A 24,609-nucleotide genomic window follows, 5' to 3' on the forward strand; every position below is an offset into this window, starting at 1 on the left:
TAGTGTGTGTACATGCCATAGTGTGTGTGTGTACATGCCATAGTGTGTGTGTACATGCCATAGTGTGTGTACATGCCATAGTGTGTGTGTACATGCCATAGTGTGTGTACATGCCATAGTGTGTGTGTGTACATGCCATAGTGTGTGTGTACATGCCATAGTGTGTGTGTACATGCCATAGTGTGTGTACATGCCAGTGTGTGTACATGCCATAGTGTGTGTGTGTACATGCCATAGTGTGTGTGTACATGCCATAGTGTGTGTACATGCCATAGTGTGTGTGTGTACATGCCATAGTGTGTGTGTGTACATGCCATAGTGTGTGTGTACATGCCATAGTGTGTGTACATGCCATAGTGTGTGTACATGCCATAGTGTGTGTACATGCCATCGTGTGTGTGTACATGTCATAGTGTGTGTGTACATGTCATAGTGTGTGTGTACATGCCATCGTGTGTGTGTACATGTCATAGTGTGTGTGTACATGCCATCGTGTGTGTGTCCATTCCATAGTGTGTGTGTGTACATGCCATAGTGTGTGTGTACATGCCATAGTGTGTGTGTGTACATGCCATAGTGTGTGTGTACATGCCATAGTGTGTGTACATGCCATAGTGTGTGTGTACATGCCATAGTGTGTGTGTACATGCCATAGTGTGTGTGTACATGCCATAGTGTGTGTGTGTACATGCCATAGGGTGTGTGTACATGCCATAGTGTGTGTGTGTATGCCATAGTGTGTGTGTATGTGTGTACTTGCCATAGTGTGTGTGTGTGTGTGTGTGTGTGTGTGTGTGTGTGTGTGTATGCCATGGTGTATGTATATGTGTTACATGCCATGGTGTGGAGAGAGAGAGAGAGAGAGAGAGAGAGAGAGAGAGAGAGAGAGAGAGAGAGTACATACCATGTAATATGTATGGAGGTCAAAGGGAAACTTTCAAGACTCCTCCTTCTACCATTTTGAGTTTTGGGTATTGAACTTGAGGCAGCAGTTTTGGTGGCAGATGCCTTTAACCACTGACCCGTTTTGTCGGTCCTGGGTGCCCGTGTTGAACGCTCAGCTGCAGGCGGTAGGAAGCCAGAAAGGAGTTGACGGGTGTCTTGCTCTCACCTTCAACAGAGAGGCGCAAGACGTGCCTGCGGGTGCTTATGTAAACTGTGCATCCCCGTCCTCACACCCAGAACTTCCCAACTGTCTAGAATGGGCCATTTGAAGGCAGCAGGCTCCATCCTTCCCTCTCTCCTCCTCCACCCAAGGAATAAATATCACCCTTTAGAGAATGGGCTAGTCTCGGGGGGTAGCTGTCACTAGTCTAGCCAGAACATGAATTGAGAGCATCCAGGATGACTTCCAGGCAGACACCACATGCGAGAAACCGGTTCTGGATAGGACAGTCATTATTGCTAGTCAGGAAAGGTATGTATTCTTGTGCCCTGCGTGACTCTTCATGTGCTGTGGGCACAGCTTCAAATGAGCACGTTACTGGAACAGGTGAGGACATGTGGGTCATTTTGATGACACAGGAATCTGTCAGCTGTTTGTCTTGCATGTGGTCTGACATTTGAGAAGAGTGTTCAGTGAGCTCCTGATGCATCTCCGCGCTGTGGAGAAAGCCTGTGGTCAGCATCCTAAAGGCCCAAACAGCCCAGGCCACAACAGTAATAAAAGTGGCCATTCTATACATTGATTTTTTTTTATGTGCATTGGTGTTGTGCCTGCATATATGCCTATGTGAGGGTGTCAGATCTTGGAGTTACAGACAGTGTGCTGGGAATTGAACCCGGGTCCTCTGGAAGAACAGCCAATGCTCTTAACCACTGAGCCATCTCTCCAGCCCCTACATTGGTTTTCTTATATCACTGTCCGTTCTGTGACTCAAGACACAAGCTGTCAGGGGTCAAAAGCCATCATAATTATAGGGCGCTATCACGAACATTTAGTAGCTTGAAGTCGCACATGATGTCAGTTCTCCAAATGTTTCTGAACTAGAATGAAATTCATCTGCATATGAATAATAGAAGCTGCTTCCCTCACCTCGTGTCTCCAGGGTTGAAATCAGCGATCTCGAAAAGAGGCTCCTCCCTGTGGGACTGTCTTTGAACTAGTTGAGTAGATTATCATCCCTAGGACTGTCTACAACTGATGTGACATATATAATCTGTAAGGCATTGTGTAACTGTTATACCATAATCATCAGCGTCACAGACCTTTTATAAAAATTGACAATACTATGCTGGTAATATACCAGTGCCTCGGATCCTCAAACGCAGTTCTTAGCAATAGACTTTCACTGTGGCTTCCTTTCTCCTGTAATGGGAGACATTTCGAGTGCTGTAATTTATCATTCTTTATAAGCTAGGTCACAGTAATGGAACAAGTTCATGTGCTCTCTCTGAGAGCCTCACTCACGGTTACCATGGTGACATTGAGAGAATTAAATTTCAGACTTATTCATAAATTACTTGAGGATCAATGAGAAAGATAATCAGTCACTTAGAGAATCTATTTTTAATGGCCGACACCCATCATTCCATCCCTGGAAGTATGCACTGTGGGTGTGTGTTTGCCCTTATCAGCGCCCTTCGTCTCTCCAGCTCGAGAACATGAGCTCCTGGTGTGTGACTTGTGTCGTTTGACTCTTTTCATACAGATGTTGCTTAGCAGCTTTTCTACAGACTTACACAGCTTGTCTCTCTGTCACACTCTGCCCGGTAACATTTCATTTTAAAAGGTAAATTATGCTAAAAGTGAAGAAATAACAAGCGTATCCGTCAGAAGTCTGCTGATACGCAGTGTTCAATGTTCAGCGTCTTCCTGAGGTTTCTTCGCTGTGTGTCAGGGGTGTTCACCAACATCTGTCCAGCAGCTGCCTGATGTGATCAGGTGACTGCCCCAACAGGTGAACAGGCATGTATCTGTGGCTTTTAAATGGCAGCAGAAGCTACTTATCCCCTTCTCTAGGAGGCTTTCTCAGGCGAACCCAGAACTTCCTGGATAGCTACCAGTCAGTAATCACACATACTTTTGTTTTATCAAATTCTTTATCAAATGTAAACCACGATTTTTAAAACGGGCTTATTTTCTGGGTACAGAAATAAACACATAGTCAAACTAATCTCCCATAGGTTTATGAATTATCATTATTTACATCCGTGGGCCAGTTCAGTGACACTTTCCAAGTCCCCATCTCCCCACAAGCTGGAATAGTGGGGGACGGTGAGCAGTTTCCGTCGCACTTGGGGGTCTGATAGACGCAAGGGTCACAAACGGAATCGTGATGGTCAGCAGATGGCGCCCCTCTGTGGTCCGTGGCAGGCGCCCTTTCCTGGCTGCCATCAACTATCTGCTGATGAGGAAGTCCCGCACTTTAAAGACCACTATCCCTAGGATGACAAGCAGCGGAATGAATGCGTACAAGATGAGAAAGTTTGCCGTGAATCTGGACGTAGCGCCCGGGCAGGTCCTGTCGATGAAATGGATTCCTTGGGTGATGGAGCACATTGGGTTAATTATCATGGAGCTATTGGAGCCACCTGCCAAGGAGACAGACAGTCAGCTCTGATGCATTTCATCACAAATCTCTCCCTGATGTTCAGAAAGTGCTCAGCGCTCGAAGTAGCCTTAGTGAAAGACACACGATATTTCAGCGAACCCAGAGTTCACAGTGAGATGAAGCAAGAGTGAGTCTGGGGCCCTGGCTTGTTTTGAAGATGGAAAAGTATTTGATTGTCTCTTGAGAATAGCTACATCCTCCTGTTCCTGGTTGTTACCAGCAAACACCCTAGAAGTTATTGGTATTGACATCTGAAAATATTTAACCACTAAACTCTACCATACACTGGGATTTCCAGTGGCCATGGGCACTTGTGTTCCCAGTGCCCTGTCTTGGAATTGGAGGTTGACATTTGTCATTTAAAAAAATGGATTTACCCATATGTATTCTATACATAGTTTGGGGAGCAAGAGGCCACATTAGCTAGCTTTGGTATGTTCAGTGATATAGGAACTGAGCCTATCTAGAATATACTAGCAATCACATAGACCTGTATCGAGTGCCCTTAAACTATTCACTGTTGACAGGAGACTAACTTGACTGGTGAATACTTTTCTTTAAAAATCAGGGAAAATAGCTTGGGGCTGGAGGCTCAGAGTAAGAACACTTGCTGCTTTTGCAGAGGGCCTGGGTTCGGTTCCCAGCACCCACATAGCAGCTTACAACTGTCTGTAACTCCAGTCCCAGGGGATCTGACACCCTCTTCTGGCCTCCACCAGCAACCAAGTACTCATACAGCATGAATACATACATACAGGTAGGCAAAACATTCACAGACAAAATAAATAAATCTCTTTAAAAATTGTATTAAATGAGAGAAAAATTGTGGGCCTTATTTCAAATCAAGGTTTGAAAATTGTATTATGAAAATACAACATTTCTAAGAGTTTGAGGAGAATAGCCTATTTAGGGAAGTGACTGCCACAAAAACAAGGCCGAGTTTGATCACCCACATAAAACGTGGGCATAGTGACACACACTGCGCTGAGGTCCCGGGGAGAACCAAATAGGCAGCTAGGAAGGAACAAAATCCAAGAAAACCCAAAGCTGTCTTCTGGTCTCTCTCTTCTCTCTCTCTCTCTCTCATAGTATTTCTTCCAAAAATACATTTCCCTAGGAGATTGCCTACTTAGAACAACATGTAATAAATAATACTGTAAAATAGAATACTTACCACACGTGAAGTTCAACCCGTAGAATTCATTGACAATAAGAATCTCACAGCAGTATTTTTGGAATGTAAAATAACTCAAGATTTTAAAAGGCATAGACACTTCTTCTATGTTTCTTAGGAAAAAGAAAAAAAGAGAAAATTCAATAGATTCTAGGAAAATCGTCTTACTATATAAAAAGAGCAGTCTTTATGTTTTCTAATCTAAACATAATCTTCCACCTCTGTTGTAAAAGTGATGCTTACTATGAAGTCTTCAAACAACACTGAAAACTGTGAGTATATCCCACTATCAGAAATGACTGAAGACATTTTGGTAACAGGATAGAAAATGTGTGTGCTTGTGAAACTCGCACGGTGTAGAACCAGGCTCTTCACACTCTGATGATCTTTAGTCTCCCGAATAGAACTCAGTTATTGTTGTATGTCAGTAAGCATGGTGCTTCGTCATTTAACACCTCCCTGGCAGCCGTTTCAGTGGATTGGATTCATTAGAGACACTCATGACCCTTGGCTGGCTCTCTCTGTCTCTCTCAACATTACTTATATAAACATGCAGGCAGTCATACACCTAGTAATACTACATTAGGTGAAGACTGTGACATCTGACTAAGGGTGGCGGGAGGACCAGACTAGTGTCCAAGAAAGGAGCTTGGAGCCTGCAAACAGAAACTCTTCCTTGGGTCTTGGTTTTAGGGTTTTTGTGTTGTCGTTGGTTTGGATTTTTGTGGGGGAGGGGTGCTTTTGTTTTTGTTTGGTGTTTGTTGTTTTTCCCTTTCGTGCCTTCCTTTATCCCTGTGGGAAAACATTCTCCTCTCCAGTCTGTCTCAGGACAAACATCCTGCCAAGTTTGATTGCCTCTTGGAGCACTATATAGTTTCTATCAGTAAAAATACACTGTGGGGCTACTGAGATGGCTCAGTAGAGCACTTTTTGCTCTTGTGGAGGACCTGGGTTCAATTTCACACCTAGCTCACATCTGTAACTCCAGTTCCAGAGGATCCAACACCCTCTTCTGATCTCCACAGGCACTAGGCGCACGGGTGGTACGCAGACATAGACACCAGCAAAACATCCATACACATAAATTAAAGATATATTAAATAATTTCTCTTTATAAGATTCTAATCCTAGGTGCTTTGGGGAATTTTTTTTTAAAGTATCCTATCCCTGAGGAACTTATAATGTAGTTAGGGACATAGACTACGCATCCTCAATACCACAAAAATACACAGAAGTGAACTGTCAGTGCCAGGAGTGCATAGGCTACAATACCACATGTTCATTACACCCTTACCATTCTGATTTACTGTCTCACCTATTCCCAGGTGCTCCACGAGCCCCATGACTCCAGTTACTGGCAGTTTTCCTAGATGGCAGACTGTGGGCTGGAAAGCGTGGTTAGGGACATGGGAAAAGCTTACAGAGGAAAGAGGTCACTTTGAGGCAGAAATGGCCTAAGGACAGGCCACCAGTCCCACTACTGGGACCCAATAGTTCTCCAAGCTAGTGCAGAGGATGGGAACTGGGAGCCGAGGGAGGTGAGCTTGGAGCCACACCAGAAGCAGGGTATCAGGGTCTCAAAATGAGTTGACTGAGTAACCATGGAAAAGACCAACTAGAAATTTCATTTTCAGGAAATGAATGTAACACCAACGAAGTAGAATGGACCAGAATAAGGGGAGACTGGCAAACCCGGGAGAGGAGGCTGTGGGAAAAGTCAAGTATGAGATGGCCAAGACCTGCACAGGGTGGCGGCCACTGGAGGAGGGCTGCCCTGCTGCGCGCTGCTGCTCTGAGGTCAGAAGCGCATGCCCTTATGTCCCCTTGTGCACTAGGCCAACCACAAGACATATCTCCACCTGCACATAGGCTTGATGCCAGAAAGGAAATCAACACGGCCAGTGCCTGGGCCCTGTGTGGCAACCCACGGAAAGTGATCCATTTATCCGCTCAACCCAACAAATGATGTGTTACACGCTTGCTGGGCTCTGTGTCATGGGCTGGCCCCTGAGGAAGACTGTGCTGATGAGTGAGACTGTGGTCTTAAATACGGAGAAAGGATGCAATGCAAGGTGGTCCGTGTGTGTGTCCGTGTGTGCGTGCGCACGTGCATGTGTGCAGCTGTGGCAGGGGGCATGCTTCAGAGAGAGCATCTTCGGCCCTGGAGCCAGAAGGCAGGTTCTGTACAGGTGACAGGGAAACAAGGCAGAAGGCACAAGACTCCATCACAGAAGTATTGGCTTGCTTTCAAGAGGGAGGAGCCATGGGTTGTTTACTGACAGATGCCTGTCTGCACAGCCTTGCTACGTGGAGGGAGGTTTTGCCAAGAACATGAGAGTGTTTGCCAATGACGGCCATGGTATCCCTTTAAAGAGCCATCATCCCCTTTCCCCCAAAACCAATAGTGCCAGACTGACCAGCACACTAAGATCTGAACACATGAAAGGGGAGACGTCGCTCACCCTTAGGTCGACCTTGTTGGCCTGATCCTGAACCTCTGGGCTGACTCGCACCGTTTTCAGAGATGTCACCAACCCACTTCAGCCGCAGAGACAAATAGAGTGTAATAGAAAGGCTGTCCATGGATGGAACAGCTCGCTTTGCCCAGTGGTAGCTCGCCCTTACACGCTCTAGTGTGGACAGCTCATGGCATGCTCTCAGGCTGGTCCTCCCATTGACCCCATGACCTGAAGACGTAGCTCTTTATCTCAAGATTTTATAAATGAGGAAACCAGTTTTGACAGAAAAAAAAAAAGTGACTTGTTCACCGTCAGATCGCAGCGAGGCAATAGAGGAGGCTTGCAGCCCAGGATCGGCCCTCTCCACGGAGCATGTGCAGTGTGAGCATCCTCCTGGGGGTGAGCCCTGAGCAGCCGTGCCCAAGCCTGACTTTCTTACTGGAAAACAAATTCCTCCAACTCTCACATAAGTAGAATTACATTTAAATAGCTGCTCACTCTTCTTGATGTTTCTTCCTTGACTTTGTTGTATGTGGGAGCTGTGTACATGTATACACATGTATGTGCTTGCTCATGTGTGTGCCCCTCAGCACATTAGCCATGTGTTCTTCTCTGCCTCTCTCTTCTATTCCTATGAGACAGGGTCTCCTACTGAACCTGAAGGTTGTGATTTGGTGGGGTAGGCTGGTTCCAGCAGTCCTCCTGTCTCTGCATACCCTATCCTAAGTGCTGGGGCTACAGGCCATGCCTAACTTTTATGTGGGTGCAGGGAACCCCAACTCAGGTCCCCATGTTTTATAGCAAGCCCTCTCCCACTGAGCCACCTCACAAAGTCATCACGTCCCCTTGGGCTTGTACTTTACTAACTGGTGCCCACGTGTAGTGTTGCCTGGACAGATTTTACTCTTTAAATTTTTTTGCTACTAAATGTAAAAAGTATGTGTGTTGTATGGCTGTGTGTTCTTGGTTACAAAATGATATATAAAGGAAAATTTATAAAATCAAATGCAGTGAGGAATTAAATATCACCCAAGGATGGTGTTAACATGTGCCATGTCCACTAGACCTCATTCTTTCTGGACTAGAGCTTTGTCTATGGTGCTTTCCTCATCTAACTTTAACCCCAGAGGACCGTGCTTTCCCCTTCTCTGGCTAGTGGGAGAGTGGACTAGCAGGGCAAGCCCTATCCCCTTTATCAGAGAAGGAGGTTCCAGAGAGATGGCTTAGCAGTTAGGGACACTGGCTGCTCTTGGAGAGGACCTGGATTTAGTTCCTACCACTCCAGTTTCAGAGGATCCTATGCCCTCTTCTGGCCTCAGTAGGCTCCAGCACATACATGGTGCACATACATACATGCAGGCAATCACACACACACCTCAAATAAGAATAAACGTTTTAAAATGAGAATTGAGAACTGGAAGAAAGCCTCACGTTTACCAGTTAGATAGGAGCTAATGTGCACACTGGCTATAAATTGACCTGTGAGTTTCCTTAGAGAATTTAGATTGGTTTCCTTCTCTTGTTTTATTAGCTTGCTACATGTGCGTCACATCAATAATAAGCTTATCTTGTGTCCTGATGTCCAATAAAAGACATCGTATTAATAAACAATGAGCAGGTCAAGGTCTAAAACAATAAAGCTGACAAGCCGTAGAAGCAGCCGAGCTACAAGGTTTGCTCTATGGAAGCCATTATTAGGTGATCCTCGACCACAAACCATGCCAGACTGAATCTTTTGAATCAGTCCTCCTTACCTGATCAGTCCAGATCCAATAAGCAGCCCAGAGATGCTCAGCAGAGCCACTATGCTGTTGACAATATTGGGGTTCTGAACCATCCCAAGCAGCACGAGAGTTAGAAATTCTCCAATTAAGTGGGGGGCCAGGAGAGCAAGAGAGAAGTACCCGAATCTGGCAACCTCAGGATACAAGCCCAGAGTCCTAGAAAAACACGGGCCTTTAGTTTTCTCTCCAAGCACATCAGTTAAGAAAAAGACCACACTTGCCTCCTGTGAATAAATCCTTGCTGGCTAGTGGGAGGTGGAATTAGCAAGGCAAGCCCATTCCCCTTTGTCAGTCCCCTTTTGGAACAAAGCCGACATTTGAGCCCCCTTATTACCGCGGTTGTTTCCACTGACTTCAACTCAGTGTGAATTGCCTGTTAGAACGTCTTTAGCTCTCGTGGCAAAACATTAAATTGCTTAGACAACAGTCATACGGGCTGGCAGATGTTGGGGCTGTCGAACTCTCTGGGTCTCTCCATTAATAACTGTGTTCTACCTGCCATTCCCACCCTAATGCTGAGGGCTCACCTACTGTGCTGCCCTGAGCCCATCCCGGCTCGGTAGGATTATTGCCGGTGTGAAATCACTCGCTGCCTTGTCCTCGTTCATTTCCTTCCCACTCAATCTCACTAGCGCCTTTTATTCTCCGAGCCTTGATTTGACCTTCATGTCCTTGTAACAAGCTAATTTGTATCTGTGCATTTTTCCTGTAAATGTCTTTCAGCAAATTGTTCCCCCCAGCAATAGTGTGTCTTAAACTCTCATTAGACTTGTGGGTCCATCAGTCCATTTTTAGAGCAAGAAAAAGAACCCCCCATTTTTTTTGTCTGCCCTCCCAGTCAGTCTTGAAGGCTCCCTTTCCTCTTGCCCAAATCACCCTGGTTTTGTTTTGTTATGTGTTTCTTTTTGTTTTTTGAGGCAATTTCTCTGTGTAGCCTTGGCTATCCTGGAACTCACTTTATACCAGGCTGGCCTCGAACTCACAGAGATCCTCCTGCCTCAGCCTCCTGAGTGCTGGGATTACCCACCGTGCTGTGCTACCACCGCCCAGTTCACCATGTTTTTTAATTATGTGAATTTTTTTTCTCAAGGCACAGCCTTGTGGTTTTTACAAACATTCTGTCACCTTTGATGGTTTTATCATATGAGGACAAGGATCACCCTTCCACTCCAATTTCCCCCTGCACTGTCCTTGATCTTTCTTGATAAGCCATCCACAGAAATGTCTCCTACTCAGTGACCCTCTGTCTCCTAACCTCAATCACCTGCTGCGCCTTACCCTCAGTGAGCACTCCTCTCTAGCCCAGACCCTCAAACCATGGGACTTGTTCCCTGGCATACGTCTCGCTGGCCTGCTCTTGGGTCCCACCAGCCCTCCATGGGGAGCCTGGCCCAGGTGAACTCAGTGCCCCCGAACCCCACCTTACCAGTAGCACACACTGCTGAAGAGCAGGGTAGCAACAATGCTGAAGGGGAGCGCGTGCAGTACGTAGGCCAGCAGCATCTGCCACTTCTGGTACAGGCCATCCTGACTCTCCCGGTCACTGACAGCTCTCAGCATGGGAACTGGCATAGAAGGCATGTTCCAAAAGCAGTCAGTCACCACACCACCGAGGGAGGAAGGGCCACCCACGCTAACTTGAGGTCTACCAGGGCTGGGTCAGGAAGGCAGCCGGGCAGGCTCCATAATCGTTGGATAATAAACCCTCCCATCTCAAAAATCTCCCATTACCTAGGGGCCAGTGTGGTAGCAAGGATCCCACACTTTACTTTCTTCTCTGGAAAGTAATAAAGCAGAGAGGGGCACGAGTGGGTGACTTGAGGCCCTGTGTCCTCCTGGGCAGGAGATTGGTTCCCAGAGGCCAGAAAAGCCTGGGAAAGACAGAGACTTCTCACTGCCTCAAGGGCCCATCTAGGACCAGCTTTCCAAACGCTGTTCTCCCCTCCTCCCTGTGGCTGGTATTCCGTTTCGGAAATCCCTCCAAGCCTGTTTTCCTGAAGCAAACTGCAGCACCAGGCAGTCCAGAGCTTCAGGGTCCCCATTGGGTTGAAACACTAGGTGCTGGCTCTTCCAAAGCAGAATCATGCTTGTTGGCTTGGATCACACGAATTGAACATCCTAGGCTGTGAACTTCTGAAAAGCTCTTTCCAAATTCTACACCATCAATGCTGCATCACTTTGATATTTTCTGGGTGCTTCGACCCTCAGGGCTGCCCACTTGATGAGCTACTTGCATTAAGGTGATCCTACTGTTCATTCCCTTCCCTGGGGAACCCGGGGATGGGGCAAGTTTCAGCTTAGAGAAATACCTTTATAATGGTGAGCTTTTGGAAGGTAACGGCTGGAGCAGGTGAATTTTGGGGGAAAGAGATGTACCTCCCACACTTACACAGATTCACAGCGTTGAGCATGCCAGTATATGGGGTGGAGCCTACAAGCTGGTACAGCAGCCCCACACGATCCTGGATAGCACCCTTTAGTACGTTGTTCTGGACCCCGAGAACGTAGAAAATGAGGAACAGGCCCATGATCAGATTCTGAACAAGACGCATGATCACTGCCTGCTTGTTTCTCATTAGGTTTCTCGTTACTCGCCTGGAAACCAAACGAGCCGGTTTTAATTCCTTTTATTTCATTATTGGTAAATGTCTATAAAGACCTAAAATGGGCCTTGGCTGTATTTCCCAGGCTCTTACCTCAAGAGGACACCCAGCTTACAGAACATTCCGGGAGGATCTTTCGTTTTGAAAGGAATCATGGGTAAGGTTTTCAGGTGTTTTGTTCTTTCAATATTCTCCAGGATTTTGTGACAGATTGCCGATTCTTTGAAGGCAGATTCGAGCATCTGGACTCGCTTGTAGGTTTCTATTTCTCTCTCTCTGCTCTGGGTATCCACTGACGTCAAATCCACTAAAAGTTTTCCCCCAAAAGATAGGACCCATGTGTTTCTAAATACACACACACACACCACTCATACATGCACACACACAAACCAAACACACACTCATGTGCATGTACACACACACCACACACACATATGTGCCTGCACACACACACACATGCACGTATGCCCTCACTGAATGGATCACAATACCTGATTCATCAATTGTTCTGTTCCTATCCCAGCAGAGAAGCTCCTCTCTTAACGACCGCCTGCTGCATTAGAATGTCTACAGCTACCCAGAGAGGCAATGAGAATCCCGTAACAACTGCCTGGGACAATTCAGAAACTCAACTTTGTCAGAGTCTGAGAGAGAAGCCCCATTTTATTCTCTGGCAAACCACTGGGGGCAAGTGAATTGACTTGCCAACTTAACTCCTTGAAAAATAAAGACGTCAAAACAAAAAAAAAGCCAAAACAAAAATAAAAACCTGGAAGGGTCAGTATCAGGGAAATCAAAGATAAGGAAGATTTAGGGCTGGAGAAATGGTTCAACAGGTAAGGGCGCTTGCCACCAAGTCTAATGACCTGGCTTTGATCCCTAGGCCCCACGTGGTGGAAGGAGAGACCTGACCTCTTCAGAGCTGTCCTCTGACCTCCACGTGTAGACCAACCACAGCACACACAGAAATACATAAATGATTATAACCTAAAATGACCTTTAAACAGCCATGCTGGTGGGCATAAGCACTTACTGTAGAAGTCAAAAGGGTTGGAGTGCTCAGGACAAGGGTAGCCACAGCCATTGAAGAAATCAAGCATCTCCTCCGGCGTGCCACAGAACACCAACTCTCCGTAAGTCAGGATGGCAATTTTGTCGAAGTGCTGATTGGACAGCAGATGGGGTTAGTGTGTGCTCGGGTAACCGTGTCCTTAAGGGAATACACTTCCAAGCAGCCAGTTAGTCCTCTGTTACCCTGCCCTGCATCTGTATGTGTGTGTGTGTGCGTGTGTGTGTGCGTGCGTGTGTGTGTGCGTGTGTGTGTGCATGTGTGCGTGTGTGCGTGTGTGTGTGTGCGTGCGTGTGTGTGTGCGTGCATGTGTGTGTGCGTGCGTGTGTGTGCGTGTGTGTGTGTTTGCGTGCGTGCGTGTGTGCGTGCGTGCGTGTGTGTGTGCGTGCGTGTGTGTGCGTGCGTGTGTGTGTGCGTGCGTGTGTGTGCGTGCGTGCGTGTGTGTGTGTTTGCGTGCGTGCATGCGTGCGTGCGTGTGTGTGTGTGTGCGTGTGTGTGTTTGCGTGCGTGCGTGTGTGTGTGCGTGTGTGTGTTTGCGTGCGTGCGTGTGTGTGTGCGTGCGTGCGTGTGTGTGTGCGTGTGTGTGTGTGCGTGCGTGCGTGCATGTGTTTGCGTGTGTGTGTGTGTGTGTGCGTGCGTGCGTGCGTGCGTGTGTGTGCGTGCGTGCGTGCGTGTGTGTGCGTGCGTGCGTGCGTGTGTGTGTTTGCGTGCGTGCGTGCGTGCGCGCGTGTGTGTGTGCGTGCGTGTGTGTGTGTGTGCGTGCGTGTGTGTGTGTGCGTGCGTGTGTGTGTGTGTGCGTGCGTGCGTGCGTGTGTGTGTGTGTGTGTGTGTGTGTTTGCGTGTCTACTGGAGACAAGGGAAGGCATCCCTCTGGTTCTTAGCCTGGGTTACCTCTGTGCATGGTGAGTATCGTTCTATGGTGCTGGGCCTAGCATCACATTTGGGCAGAGAAAAACCACTGAGAGTTACCTTGCGCAACCAGAGGTGTTATGTGTGTTGGCTGTGTTTGAAATATTAGATCCTCGTCTATAGGAAACCAACAAATTGTGGATAGCTAAAAGGATACTGGGAATCAAATGGAGTTTCTTTTGCATATAAAATCTATGATTTTTGTGACAAAATAGAGCTTTGGTAGCTAAATGGGCCATGATACCAGCCACATTGCCAGGCAGCTCTCTCTCTCTCTCTCTCTCTCTCTCTCTCTCTCTCTCTCTCTCTCTCTCTCTGTGTGTGTGTGTGTGTGTGTGTGTGTGTGTGTTGTGTGTGTGTGTTCCTCAATTCTTCTCCTTACTTTTGAGACAGCGTCTCTCACTGAACCTGGCAGTCTTGGACTCAGCTAGGTTGGCTAGCCAGCAAGCCCCAGAGATCCTCTTGCCTCTGCCTCCCCAGCACTGTGATTACAGGCATGTGCTTCTCTGCCCAGCTTTTATGGGCTTGGGAAACCCAAACTCATAAAGAAGCACATTACCAACTGAGCCATCTTCCTCAAGCTGCCACTGACAGCGCTTTACCAACAGTGTGATATTGGCTCCATTTTGAGGCATTTCTAAGTCATGTTCTTCTCTTCTGTTAAGTGTATATGTGGATCCCTGGCCCCAGGATTGCCTTGTGGACTAAATGATTGTGGACCAAATGAGCTAGTATATAGAAGAGGCTCGGAGTGCACTAGGTAAACCGGGCCCCTTGCTTTTCCAATCACTGGTCCATGCTTGTTACCCTGCCCTGTCATTCCTGGTTTAAGACACCATACCTACTCCTCTTGAGTTGAGCGGTACGAGAAACGGGCATCCCCTTACTTGGAAGAGCTCAGAGCGAGGCTGGTGGATGGTGACGATCACAATGCGGTCCTTTCGAGCCAGCTCAGCTAGCAGGAGGACAATCTGATTCGCAGTCATGCAGTCCAGTCCTGTGGTTGGCTCATCAAACATCATGACCTCTGCGGGCAAAGAAGGGTCAGACGTCTAAACCACCACCCAGCATGCACTGTGCTCAAAACTCGTTCTGAGCAGCCTTCCATGGAGCTGTTGCAGCAAACTGTGACGAGAAGTAGCTGCTTGGAAACGGGCTTTCAGCCTGAGCCCAGGAGATAGAACCTGACCTGCAAGGGCCTCGTTCTCAGCTCTGGAGCACACCTGGAGACAGGACAGCGACCAGATCAGGCCGGCCTCTTTGTACTCTGGACTACTCGGGCTCCATGCAGGGGACACTGGCAGAAAACAGGGCTAGCACGCAGCCTTTGGGGAGGCTAAGTAGACTAGTTGGCAATTATCTAGCCCAGTCCTATTTTCTATCAGGACACGTTCCAGGACTAATGGGGTCTGCACTCAGCAGAAGAGTAAATGAAACAGCGTCTGAGGTGGGGAGTGGTGGATGGGCAGGCGTTGGTCGGGTTCTTTAGAAGTTTAACTGTAGCTTACGTCTACCCAGAAAGTGACAAGGGCCCCTTAGCATCTTGTGACCAAGCATTGATTAGAAGAGGCAGGCTTGTCCTACCATGGGGTGAAGAAAGAGTTCAGGTGCAAAATGCCCTCACCCGGGTGCATATATGTGGTGAGGTTTGTCAAGTTGGGAGAAGGAGACAGGGGACTGGCTGCCTCATTTCATAGTGCCTTCTCCATGGCGTATACGCTGTGCCAACTCATAAACACTTCCCCATGGCATAAACACTCCTAGTAATACCAGAACTCACTGGCCTTCCCTACAGGGCACAATGGAGCTGTGCTCATAAGTTAGACAAGGTAGGCCTCATAGTCATGGAAGGTTCTGGAGCACACCTGGAGACAGGATAACACAAATGGGATACTTTTAGGAGATGGTCAATGCAAATTGTCCTTGTCATAGTAACCCAGTATAACGCCATGGGTAGTAAAGGCACGGTATAGGCCGAAGATTCATTTGATCCACCTAACCTACTGAGCACGGTAGCTTGGTCAACACAGCACACTGTAGGACCAGTTGTGTCTCCCGCAAGGCCAATCAGGAGTGTGGCTCACTGTTGCTACGAGAGAAGGTGCTACCATTTCTCATTAGTCTGAGAAAAGTTTAAAATTCAAAGTACTGTCGAGTATGTATCACGTTCACCTCACTGTGGGGGTGAACTGTGATAAGCTGAGGACTGTCTCCCCAAATGAGAGACTCTCATCAGGAAACAAACTACATAGCAGTTCCCAAAACTGGGGTCTCTGGTTTGGGAAACGTCAGAGATTTCAATCCTGCTCAAACCTTTTCTCACTGGGGACTGTGAAGCAAGCCCTCAAACATACAGAAGATAAGGAGGCATCTCAGGCACGTGGAGGGTACCCTGCGAGCACCTGGGAGCAGGTCAGTGTCCACTTACTGGGGTCCTGAAGGAGCTGGGCTGCAATGGAGACTCGGCGCCGCTCGCCACTGGAAATGCCCCCAAAATTATAATTGCCGATTATTTGGTCTGCCACGTGGCTCAGACTCAGTTCTTCCATGACCGCCTCCACCTGTAAGAGACAGAAAACTCCAGGCCTGCCACCTGTAACTGTGGCTGATACTTCAGTTACGGGCAGGCGATGGCCCGGGGGGGAGGGGGATAATGCTTCTCTTAGAGTGTGAGGGTAACTTTCAGACCCATCAAACCCTGGAAAGAAAAGCCCATACCAGTAAAATCCACCTCGGTTTAGTGGATAATACATAGGCCAGCTTTAAATAAGTGTTTTTAAGTTCCTGGAAACACAAAATATTTATTCTGGAATCAAAAAAAATCCCAAAGATATAATTATGATATAGATTATGTTAAGAGTTTGGGTTTTGAAATTTTATTATCATAAATATTTTCTGTGCTTTAAAAAAAATCCAATTTGGTTTTGAAGTGGCCCCCGTTTCTCTTTTGTAACCCTAGTAAGCCCTAGAGATTCAAGTGACCAATCGTTGTGCGGTTTTACATCAAAGGAATATAATCCAGCTTCCAAAAGTAATTAAAAGCCACTCCAATCTCTACTCAGATCTGCTTGAGAAGCTTCAAAGGAAGCCTAGCATGTCCTCAGCTCCACTTCCGCTCTTCCGAGTCCCTCACCAGCCCTCTTCATTCTGCTCACACCTACAGCTCCTTGTATCTCCGCTTTCCACACCAACAACATATGAAAACAATCCTCACTGGCTTTCTAAGAAGGCTGGCTTTTCTCCCTTGTCCCTTCCTCGGCTTATTGCAGCCCCCAGAGACCTTTGGGAAAACGTCTGCTTCCACTGCTCCCCTTCCTTGATTCCCCCAGTCTGCAGACAGCCCCGGGGGAGCATAGGGGAGGCTGGAACAGTATAGCAGAGAGTTTGCTCCCAGTCACCTTTAGTGAGACTGTGCCCCTTTCACAATGAAAGAAAGAAAGAGAGAAAGAGAGAAAAGAAAGAAAGAAAGAAAGAAAGAAAGAAAGAAAGAAAGAAAGAAAGAGAAACCAGCACTGCTTTGGAAAAATAACCACAATGCAGCTACAGGAGAAGAGATGACTCTGGAGGGGAGAACCAAGGGGGAGAAGGTAGTCACTAGCAGAAACGGAGCCCTGGCCTATAGAGGATGCAAAGGGGAAGCCAGGCAAAAAGTCTCCTCTCGGAATCAGGTTGAAGGGTCCTAGAACCAAGCTTTGCTTGACATGTGGGGGCTATGAATCCAACCTCAGTCCTCTGGAAGAACAGCCAGTGCTATTAATCACGGAGCCATCTCTCCAGCTCCCGTAATGGAGATGGAAGAGGAGGCGATGGGGGGTGGATGGGGGTGGGAAATGAAGAAGAGGGCCTGGGAGGAGAGGATGAGGGAGAGGCTGTGGCTGGCATGTAAAATAAATAGATGAATAAAACAATACCAAAGCAAGCATAGAAGTGCGAGCTGCGGGCAGTGTGTGTGTGTGTGTGTGGTGTGTGTGGGGTGTGTGTGTGTGTGTGTGTGTGTGTGTGTGTGTGTGTGTGTGTGGTGTGTGTGTGTGTGTGTGTGGTGTGTGTGTGTGTGTTTGGTGTGTGGGGTGTGTGTGTGTGGTGTGTGTGTGGTGTGTGTGTGGTGTGTGTGGGGTGTGTGTGTGTGTGTGTGTGTGTGTGTGTGGTGTGGGGTGTGTGTGGTGTGTGGTGTGTGTGTGTCACTTGGTTAGGACCACCAAGCCATATGAGCATGTTTTTGCACACCTATCTCCCAGGAGAATACAGATGTCTTTTTCAGACTCCAGAGTGTTTCATACAGTCTGATGGGGTTAGAAGGCATAGGTGCATCAGCATCAGGTTGAAGAAGATAAAGCTCCCACCCCGGCCGGTATCGGGCACAAGTGAGATGCTGTATTTGAGCAAGCCTGCTGCATGCCAGCCAGAGGTGAGACCAGGGAATAATTTAGAGAAGCGGGACCCATGTAATAGCCTTAGGGGAAAAGACAGATGAGGGGGCACTCCGTGAGGGCTGGGTTCCTCTAGGAGTAGAGACCACCTCCCAGAGTTGTCAGGATTCTCAGGTGAAAGCAGCCTGCTGTCTCCAAGGGTCCGGTAACAAGCCTGCTTCCTAGGAAGCTGTGCCTTTTGGGGTGACAGTCCTACCTGCCCTTATTCCCTGGGGAGTTCCCAGGTCTTCACAGTCCAGACAGAACCAAGCAAACCGAGAACATTGAACAAACGCACTGGAGTGAGGGCTCCATTGTTTCTTTCTTCGTGGAGGAAACTTAGTCCTACTTTTCATAAGGTTCCTTCAAGATGAGATGGCTCAGTGGTTAAGGACACTTGCCACCACGCCTGACCACCTGAATTCGATTCCCTGAAGCCACATGATGGAAGGACAGGACCCAGGGGCTTCTTAACAAACCAGGCTTAGGTCGGACTGGTCACATTTCAGGTGTTCATTCAGCTCGTGCAACTGCCACTTAGGGCGGAGGTGAGCAGAATAAAAAAAAATATGAAAATGGGCGGGCCGGGAGGTGGCAGGAGAGGGCTTCTGAGGTACCAGGCCTTGGCCCTTGGGAACTGTACCTTTTTGTTGTAGAAGTCCGAAGAGCTACGGCGGAGGGCCAGCATGGCTGTGTAGCGCAGCGTCTCGCGCACGGTGAGACTGCTCAGGAAGACGTCGCTCTGCAGGAAAGGGGATATCAGAGTCGTCGGAGCCCCGGACGTGAGGGCGAGGGGTGGGGCGGGCCGGGGTCGCACCCACCTGCAGGACGTAAGAGAAGCAGTCTTGGAACTGGTCCCTGCGCAACCCGCGGCCATTCACAAACACCTCCCCTTCCAGGGTCCCTGTGCGCCTCAGCCTCCCGGAGATGGCGTCCAGCAGGGTAGTTTTCCCCGAGCCTGAGGGCGACAAAAGAAAGCCCTGGAGGAGCCTCCGTCTGAGAATGGGGATACTTCTCCAGACCCTTTATGCCTCTCAATGGAACTCTGGCTGCGCCTCTCCATGGCGCCCTGGGTAAAGCCCCTGAGTGAAGGGGGGGGGGGGGGGGGGGCAAGCCTAGTAACAGAGGCCAAACACCACGTGCAAGTGTTTTCTGGATTTGGCAACAAGAAAGTAGCTCTCTTGTCCTTTACTGGAACCCGCGTCTGAAGGTGTTTTGTATTTGTTCTTTATACAAGATGGCCCAGTCAGTAAAAGGATTTGCAGCCAAGCCCAAAGACCTGAGTTCAGTCCTAGAGGTACATGGTGGAAGTAGAGACCAAATTACCAAAAGTTGTCCTCTGGCTTCCACACTCATGCCATGGCAAGCATTTGCCTGTACACGTACACACATACATAAATAAATGTGGAGAAAACATTTTGGAGTAAGAAAATACAGGTTCAAAATAATATTAACAAGACCGAGAGTAGTGGTACATGCCTTTAATCGCAGCATTCAGGAAGCAGAGGCAGGTGTTTCTCTGTGAGACTGAGGCCAGCCTGGTCTACAGAGTGTGAACTCCAGGACAGAGAAACCCTGTGTCGAAAAACAAAAACAAAAAAAGAGGAGGAGGAGGAGAAAGAGAGAGAGAGAGAGAGAGAGAGAGAGAGAGAGAGAGAGAGAGAGAAGAAAAGAAAAGAAAGAGAAATATAGGCTCAGAATAGGAAAGCCGGGGTACTTAAATTAGCCCCTGGTGCCTAGCTTTCTTTTTGTGGTCCCTTAGGACCTGATTCTTACATTGCCAGAACCTTCTGACTTTTGGTCTGAGACGCCAAAATGTAGCCCCTCAAAACTAATGAATGTGACTCCTCTTTTCAACAAGCTCCCGCGAGTGTTGAGCGGCTGAGGGGCACTGAAGGCCTTTGGGGAAAACAAATTGACCTCAGCCTGCGCCAAGAGCCTTGGCCATAGCTAGCCAGTTGCTACCAAGAACATCTCTGCAGAGTTCTAGCCTGGTACCTGAGGTGACAGAGGAGCTCACACAGATACAAGATCTTCTATTCAGGAGCTTTGTGGAAGCCGCTTTTATCATGAGGGGTCCAAAGATAAGCTTCTGTGGTGGTCACCATCTGTCCTAACCATGTCTGACCGAAGCAGGACAGCATGCGTGCCCAGGCAGAGTGGGGTAGAAAGGAGAACACCACATCCTTTAAGAGGAATGCGGCTTTCAGATGTCATCGCTCTAACGTAAGCCCTATAACTATTGATAATGTGCTGTTTACTACACTTCAGTGTGCACGAGACACACTCTGCTGCCTTTCTGCCCACGCATATTGTGGGGTCTGTTTGCAATTGTCTTTTCGTGGCATTGAAAGAATAGTTCGCATGGAGAAACCTATGGGTTGTCGCCTCCCCACCCGTATTTATGGATGTTAGCTCAACGGCTTCGCTAGTTACAAGGTCTTATTATCACAGTGAGGGTAAACTGTCAGAAACTAAAGGGTAGGAATAAAACCATTTTCTTGTATTAAAAGAAAAAAATGAATCCTGGGCTAGGCAAACGGCTCAGTTGTAGAACACTTGGTCCAACCTCCTGTAGCGTACACACACACACACACACACACACACACAGGAAAAGAGGAGGCGGAGGAAGTGGAGAAGAAAGAGAAGAAGGAGGAGAAGTGACCCCCATGAGTTGTTGGAATTATGTCCTGACTCCCCAAACATGATCCCTGCCTTCCTGTGTTGTTTCTCTAACCAGAGCATTAGAGGCCTCTTATGTGGTTCCTGCAGCAGTGTTTGCTACTGCTGTCTGTCCTTTCTGTCTGTCTGTCCCTGTAGCTGTTCACAGCCACTAGCAAGGCTGCTGCTTCTCAGCTTCACACTGAGATCCTCGGGGTTCTCCCCCAACTCTCTCTTCCCTCCAGTTCTCATTAACCGTTAAGTACTAACTTACAAGGCAGCGTAGCAGGATGTCACTCTGGAGACAGAGTCTTAGTCTCTCATACACAAGTCTCCAGGTGGCTGAAATGGCATTAGGAAGTGTACTGGAAGCAGACCGGGGTCAGTGTGCTTAGAGAAGAAGTTGAGGGTCAGGGAGATGGGTCGGTTGGAAAACTGCTCATTATAACTGAGGCATGCTTGTAGTCCAGTCTCGATGCATCAGTAAGCCCCAGGTAAAAGTGAGAGAGAGACTGTTTCTCAGAAAACAATATGAGAAGCCAGGCATAGGAGCACATAACTTTAAGTCCCCCACTCGGGAGACAGAGGCAGGCAGATCTCTGTGGATTTGAGAGCAGCCTGGTCTACAAAGCAAGTTCCTGGCCAGCCAGGGTGACATAGTGAGACTCCCGTCTGTACATACACAAGATAGAAGACACCCAAAGTTGGTTGCTGGCCTTCACAAACACATGTACCTGCACGTACATACACAAAGTAATTTAATTAATTAACAAATTAAAATATAAAAGACCCAGGAGAGATCCCATAACTCTTTGATTATGTGAACAGCACCAGAAAGTAACTGCGTATGAAGAAGCCAACTGTTGTGAGTGGGATCTGAAATGTCATTCTCCTAGGCTCTTCTATCCCCCGCTGGCAGTGCTTCGGGGGAGGTTCCGGAAACTTTAGAAGGTAGAGACTAACTAGGAGAAGTGGGTAACAGGGGTTGCTCCTTGGGTATGTCTTGTCACTGATCTTTCCTGCATCCTCCCTCTTCTTCCTCTTCATCATGGTATATATAGGCTCTTCTACCATGATGGACTGAACCCTCAGAAACCATGAACCAAAATAAATCTTTTGTTATTTAAATCATTTCTGCCAGGTGTTTTTGCCCACAAACAGCTAATACTACGGCCCTCACCGCATATCAGACCTCTAGGCCCTTGTGTGTCAGCCTCCTGAGGTGTGAAGAATACACACTGTTGCTCATAAGTCACGCTGCATATGATATATATTCGGCTTTTTGAGACAGGGTTTCTCTGTGTAGCCCTGGCTGTACTGGTAGACCCGGCTGGCCTTGAGCTCACAAAGATCAGCCTGTCTCTGTCTTCTGAGTGCTGGGATTAAAGACGCACACCACTACCACCCAGCCCAGTATATGATATTTTCTTTCAGTATCCCAATTAGACTGAGACAGTCAGTGAATTCATTTTTATTTAATCCTCATCATATTATCTCATTTCATCTTAATCAATTGCCATACAGCTGTGCTTTATGGATGGGTTCGATTTGAGGCTGGACATCTTAATCCATTTTGTATTACTGTAGGAAAATGCCTGAGTTGGGACAGCTGAGGCTGGGCGATGTGTAGAAATGTGTGTGTGTATGTGTGTGTGTGTGTGTGTGTGTGTGTGTCTGTGCGTGTGTGTGTGTGTGTACCCACAGTCTTGGAGACTTAGAGTTCGAAACAGGATAGAATCATCTGCTCAGCTCCAGGGACTGACGTCCGGCTGCATACACCACATAGTAAACGGCACCTTTGCCAGACGACACCTGAGAGTGAGCAGTTGCGCGATGAGCCAGGAAGGCAGAGCGGTCCAGGCAGCGGGCTGTCTTTCATCAGCTCTGTCTGGTGAGAGCTAATGTGGACCCGGCAAGACCTACACCCATCTCTTCAGACCCACCAGGTCTGTCCTCATGTCCACAATGGGGGACAATCTTGTGTTGCAGGGCTTTGGGAGACTCCCTCAGCTCGGTCCTAATGGTGCCACACCTGACTCTCACCACAGACTTAACGTTGCCTACTGCTAGGAAAGAGCAAGGCGAGTGGGGAGTGGGTTAAATGCCAACAATTTGCAACCAGTTTCTCAAACAAGAGGGTCTTATGGAACTGATGTGTCAAAAATCTTTAAATGAATATATGCAGGACGACCCCTTGTTGTGAACCCTGAGCCCCTCTTCTGGGCCTGTGTACGTCCTCCCCAGGGGCTGGAAGTCTGAGGGCTTCACCTATAGGCTTTGCAGTGAAAGCACAGGAAATGCCTCCAGAGACAATAACTCACCGACGCAGAACACAAACACAGACATGGAAGCCACATCCAAATAGTAAACTTTCCCCTGAGAAGAAGAGAAAGGCATGGGGAATACACACAGGTGGTCCCAGTCTTTAAGAATGCAGCTCAAAACAAAACAAAACATAAAAAAAAAAAAAACAACTAAAAACATAGTGTACTGACTGATAAGACTTGATGTTAACACGAATTCTTTTTTAGGATTCTCTCTTTTCAATTGTGTGTCTGATAATCAGCATTGTAAAAAAGGGCAGTGGGATCAAGAATATGAGTTAAATTCCACCTGCTGCACACCTTGACGAGAACTTTCCAGAAGTGGAAATACCAATTGAAAAATAGAGCTGGGGCTGGGGCTGGGGCTTGGTGGTAGATGGCTTCCTTAGCATGTCCAAGGCTCTGGATTTGATCTCCAGCACCACCAACAACCAATCTAACAAACAAACAAGCTGTTTACATGGTAGGCAGGACTTTCCCTTCTTCCCAGGGACTTTTCTCAAGGTTTCTCTTTGGTACCAGGGCCCATTCACAGACATGCCGTTAGAGTTCATTCCAGTGCCAGATGCATGGTCTGCTCTCTACAGACTTCAGCTCATTCCTTCAGCACGGCCCTTAAACCAAGCCACGGCCTCCCTGGAGTCCTCCCTGGAAGTGGATGCACCCTCCTGCTGCTTACCTGAGCTGCCTAGAATGCACATCATTTGTCCACTCTCAATGTACAAGGAGACGTCTTTGAGAATTTGCCTGTTCCACCGCTGCTGGAAGGATTTGACGTTCCACCAGGGCCCAACGCGGTTGCTTTAAAGTAAATCCCACAAGGGCAAGAGCAGTGTAAGGCCCTGGAAAGGCCAGGACCCTGTTTCCCAGCCCAGAACCCAACTCCAGCCCATCCCAGTAGCCCAGTTGCTCCTGTACAATTTGACAACTTTATTTTAATTCCTATGCCCCGCTATTCAGTCCTTGAAAGTCTTGTGACTATCAGTTGGCCACCACCCAAGGAATGTGCCTCCCAATAGCTGCCCTGAATACTGGGTCTCTCTGTCTGGCTGCGGGCTGGTAACCTGCACCATGTTTATTCTTGAGGTCAATCCTGCATTCCTTCAACAGACTTCCTTCCACCTTGTGCCCCCAGTACCCCTAATTTTCAAGCCCTTTCTATCTACGCAGGACAGGTGGTGGACAAGCCAAGGAAGGGGTGTGAATAACAGAAATTGGTGCAAAGCAAATGGCCAGGGGAGGAGCTACTCACTCACTGCCCGCTGGCAGCCTTGCCTACTTCCACCCGGATCTGCCAAACAGGCAGCCCAAAGCCCCCAGGCCCATCCACCCACTTGGTGGGAAAAGGTGGCAGAGAGGGTGAGAAGCCCAGCTTTCTGCAGTGGGGTACCCTTACCTGACGCTGAAGGAGACATGGAAGACACCTAAACTGTGCCGAGCCTCCGAGCCAGTAATAGATCCCTCCTCCAGGGAGCTCTGAGAACTTCTGTTGTGAGGCCCTCCGGCACTCTCCGGTCTCAGAAAGGGCATTTCACTCATGGCCAGCAAGAAGCAAATGGAAGTGAATTTTCTAGTGGCCTGTCTCTTTCCAGAGTAGCTTCAACTGAGGAGCCAGTGGGAGTGCCCTGTCTGACCTTACCTAGTCCTGGAGTCCCTCGTGAGACAG

The 24,609-nt window shown here is 48.0% G+C and overlaps 1 protein-coding gene across 1 annotated transcript; it reads right to left on the bottom strand.

Moving 5' to 3' along the window:
• Window positions 1-3,031: 3,031 nt before the first annotated feature.
• On the bottom strand, window positions 3,032-24,599 carry Abcg5 (ATP binding cassette subfamily G member 5). The gene is made up of 13 exons (XM_075955236.1): window positions 24,340-24,599; window positions 23,623-23,744; window positions 18,780-18,916; window positions 18,602-18,700; window positions 15,981-16,113; window positions 14,440-14,579; window positions 12,608-12,737; window positions 11,668-11,881; window positions 11,361-11,566; window positions 10,398-10,536; window positions 8,942-9,127; window positions 4,729-4,841; window positions 3,032-3,534 (listed from the first exon to the last, which is right to left on the bottom strand). The coding sequence occupies exons 1-13, from the start codon at window positions 24,480-24,482 to the stop codon at window positions 3,341-3,343; spliced, it is 1,956 nt and encodes a 651-aa protein (XP_075811351.1). The 5' UTR covers window positions 24,483-24,599; the 3' UTR covers window positions 3,032-3,340.
• Window positions 24,600-24,609: the final 10 nt, after the last annotated feature.

Source organism: Microtus pennsylvanicus, chromosome 21, assembly GCF_037038515.1.
Source record: "Microtus pennsylvanicus isolate mMicPen1 chromosome 21, mMicPen1.hap1, whole genome shotgun sequence".
Classification (NCBI taxonomy): Eukaryota; Metazoa; Chordata; class Mammalia; order Rodentia; family Cricetidae; genus Microtus; species Microtus pennsylvanicus.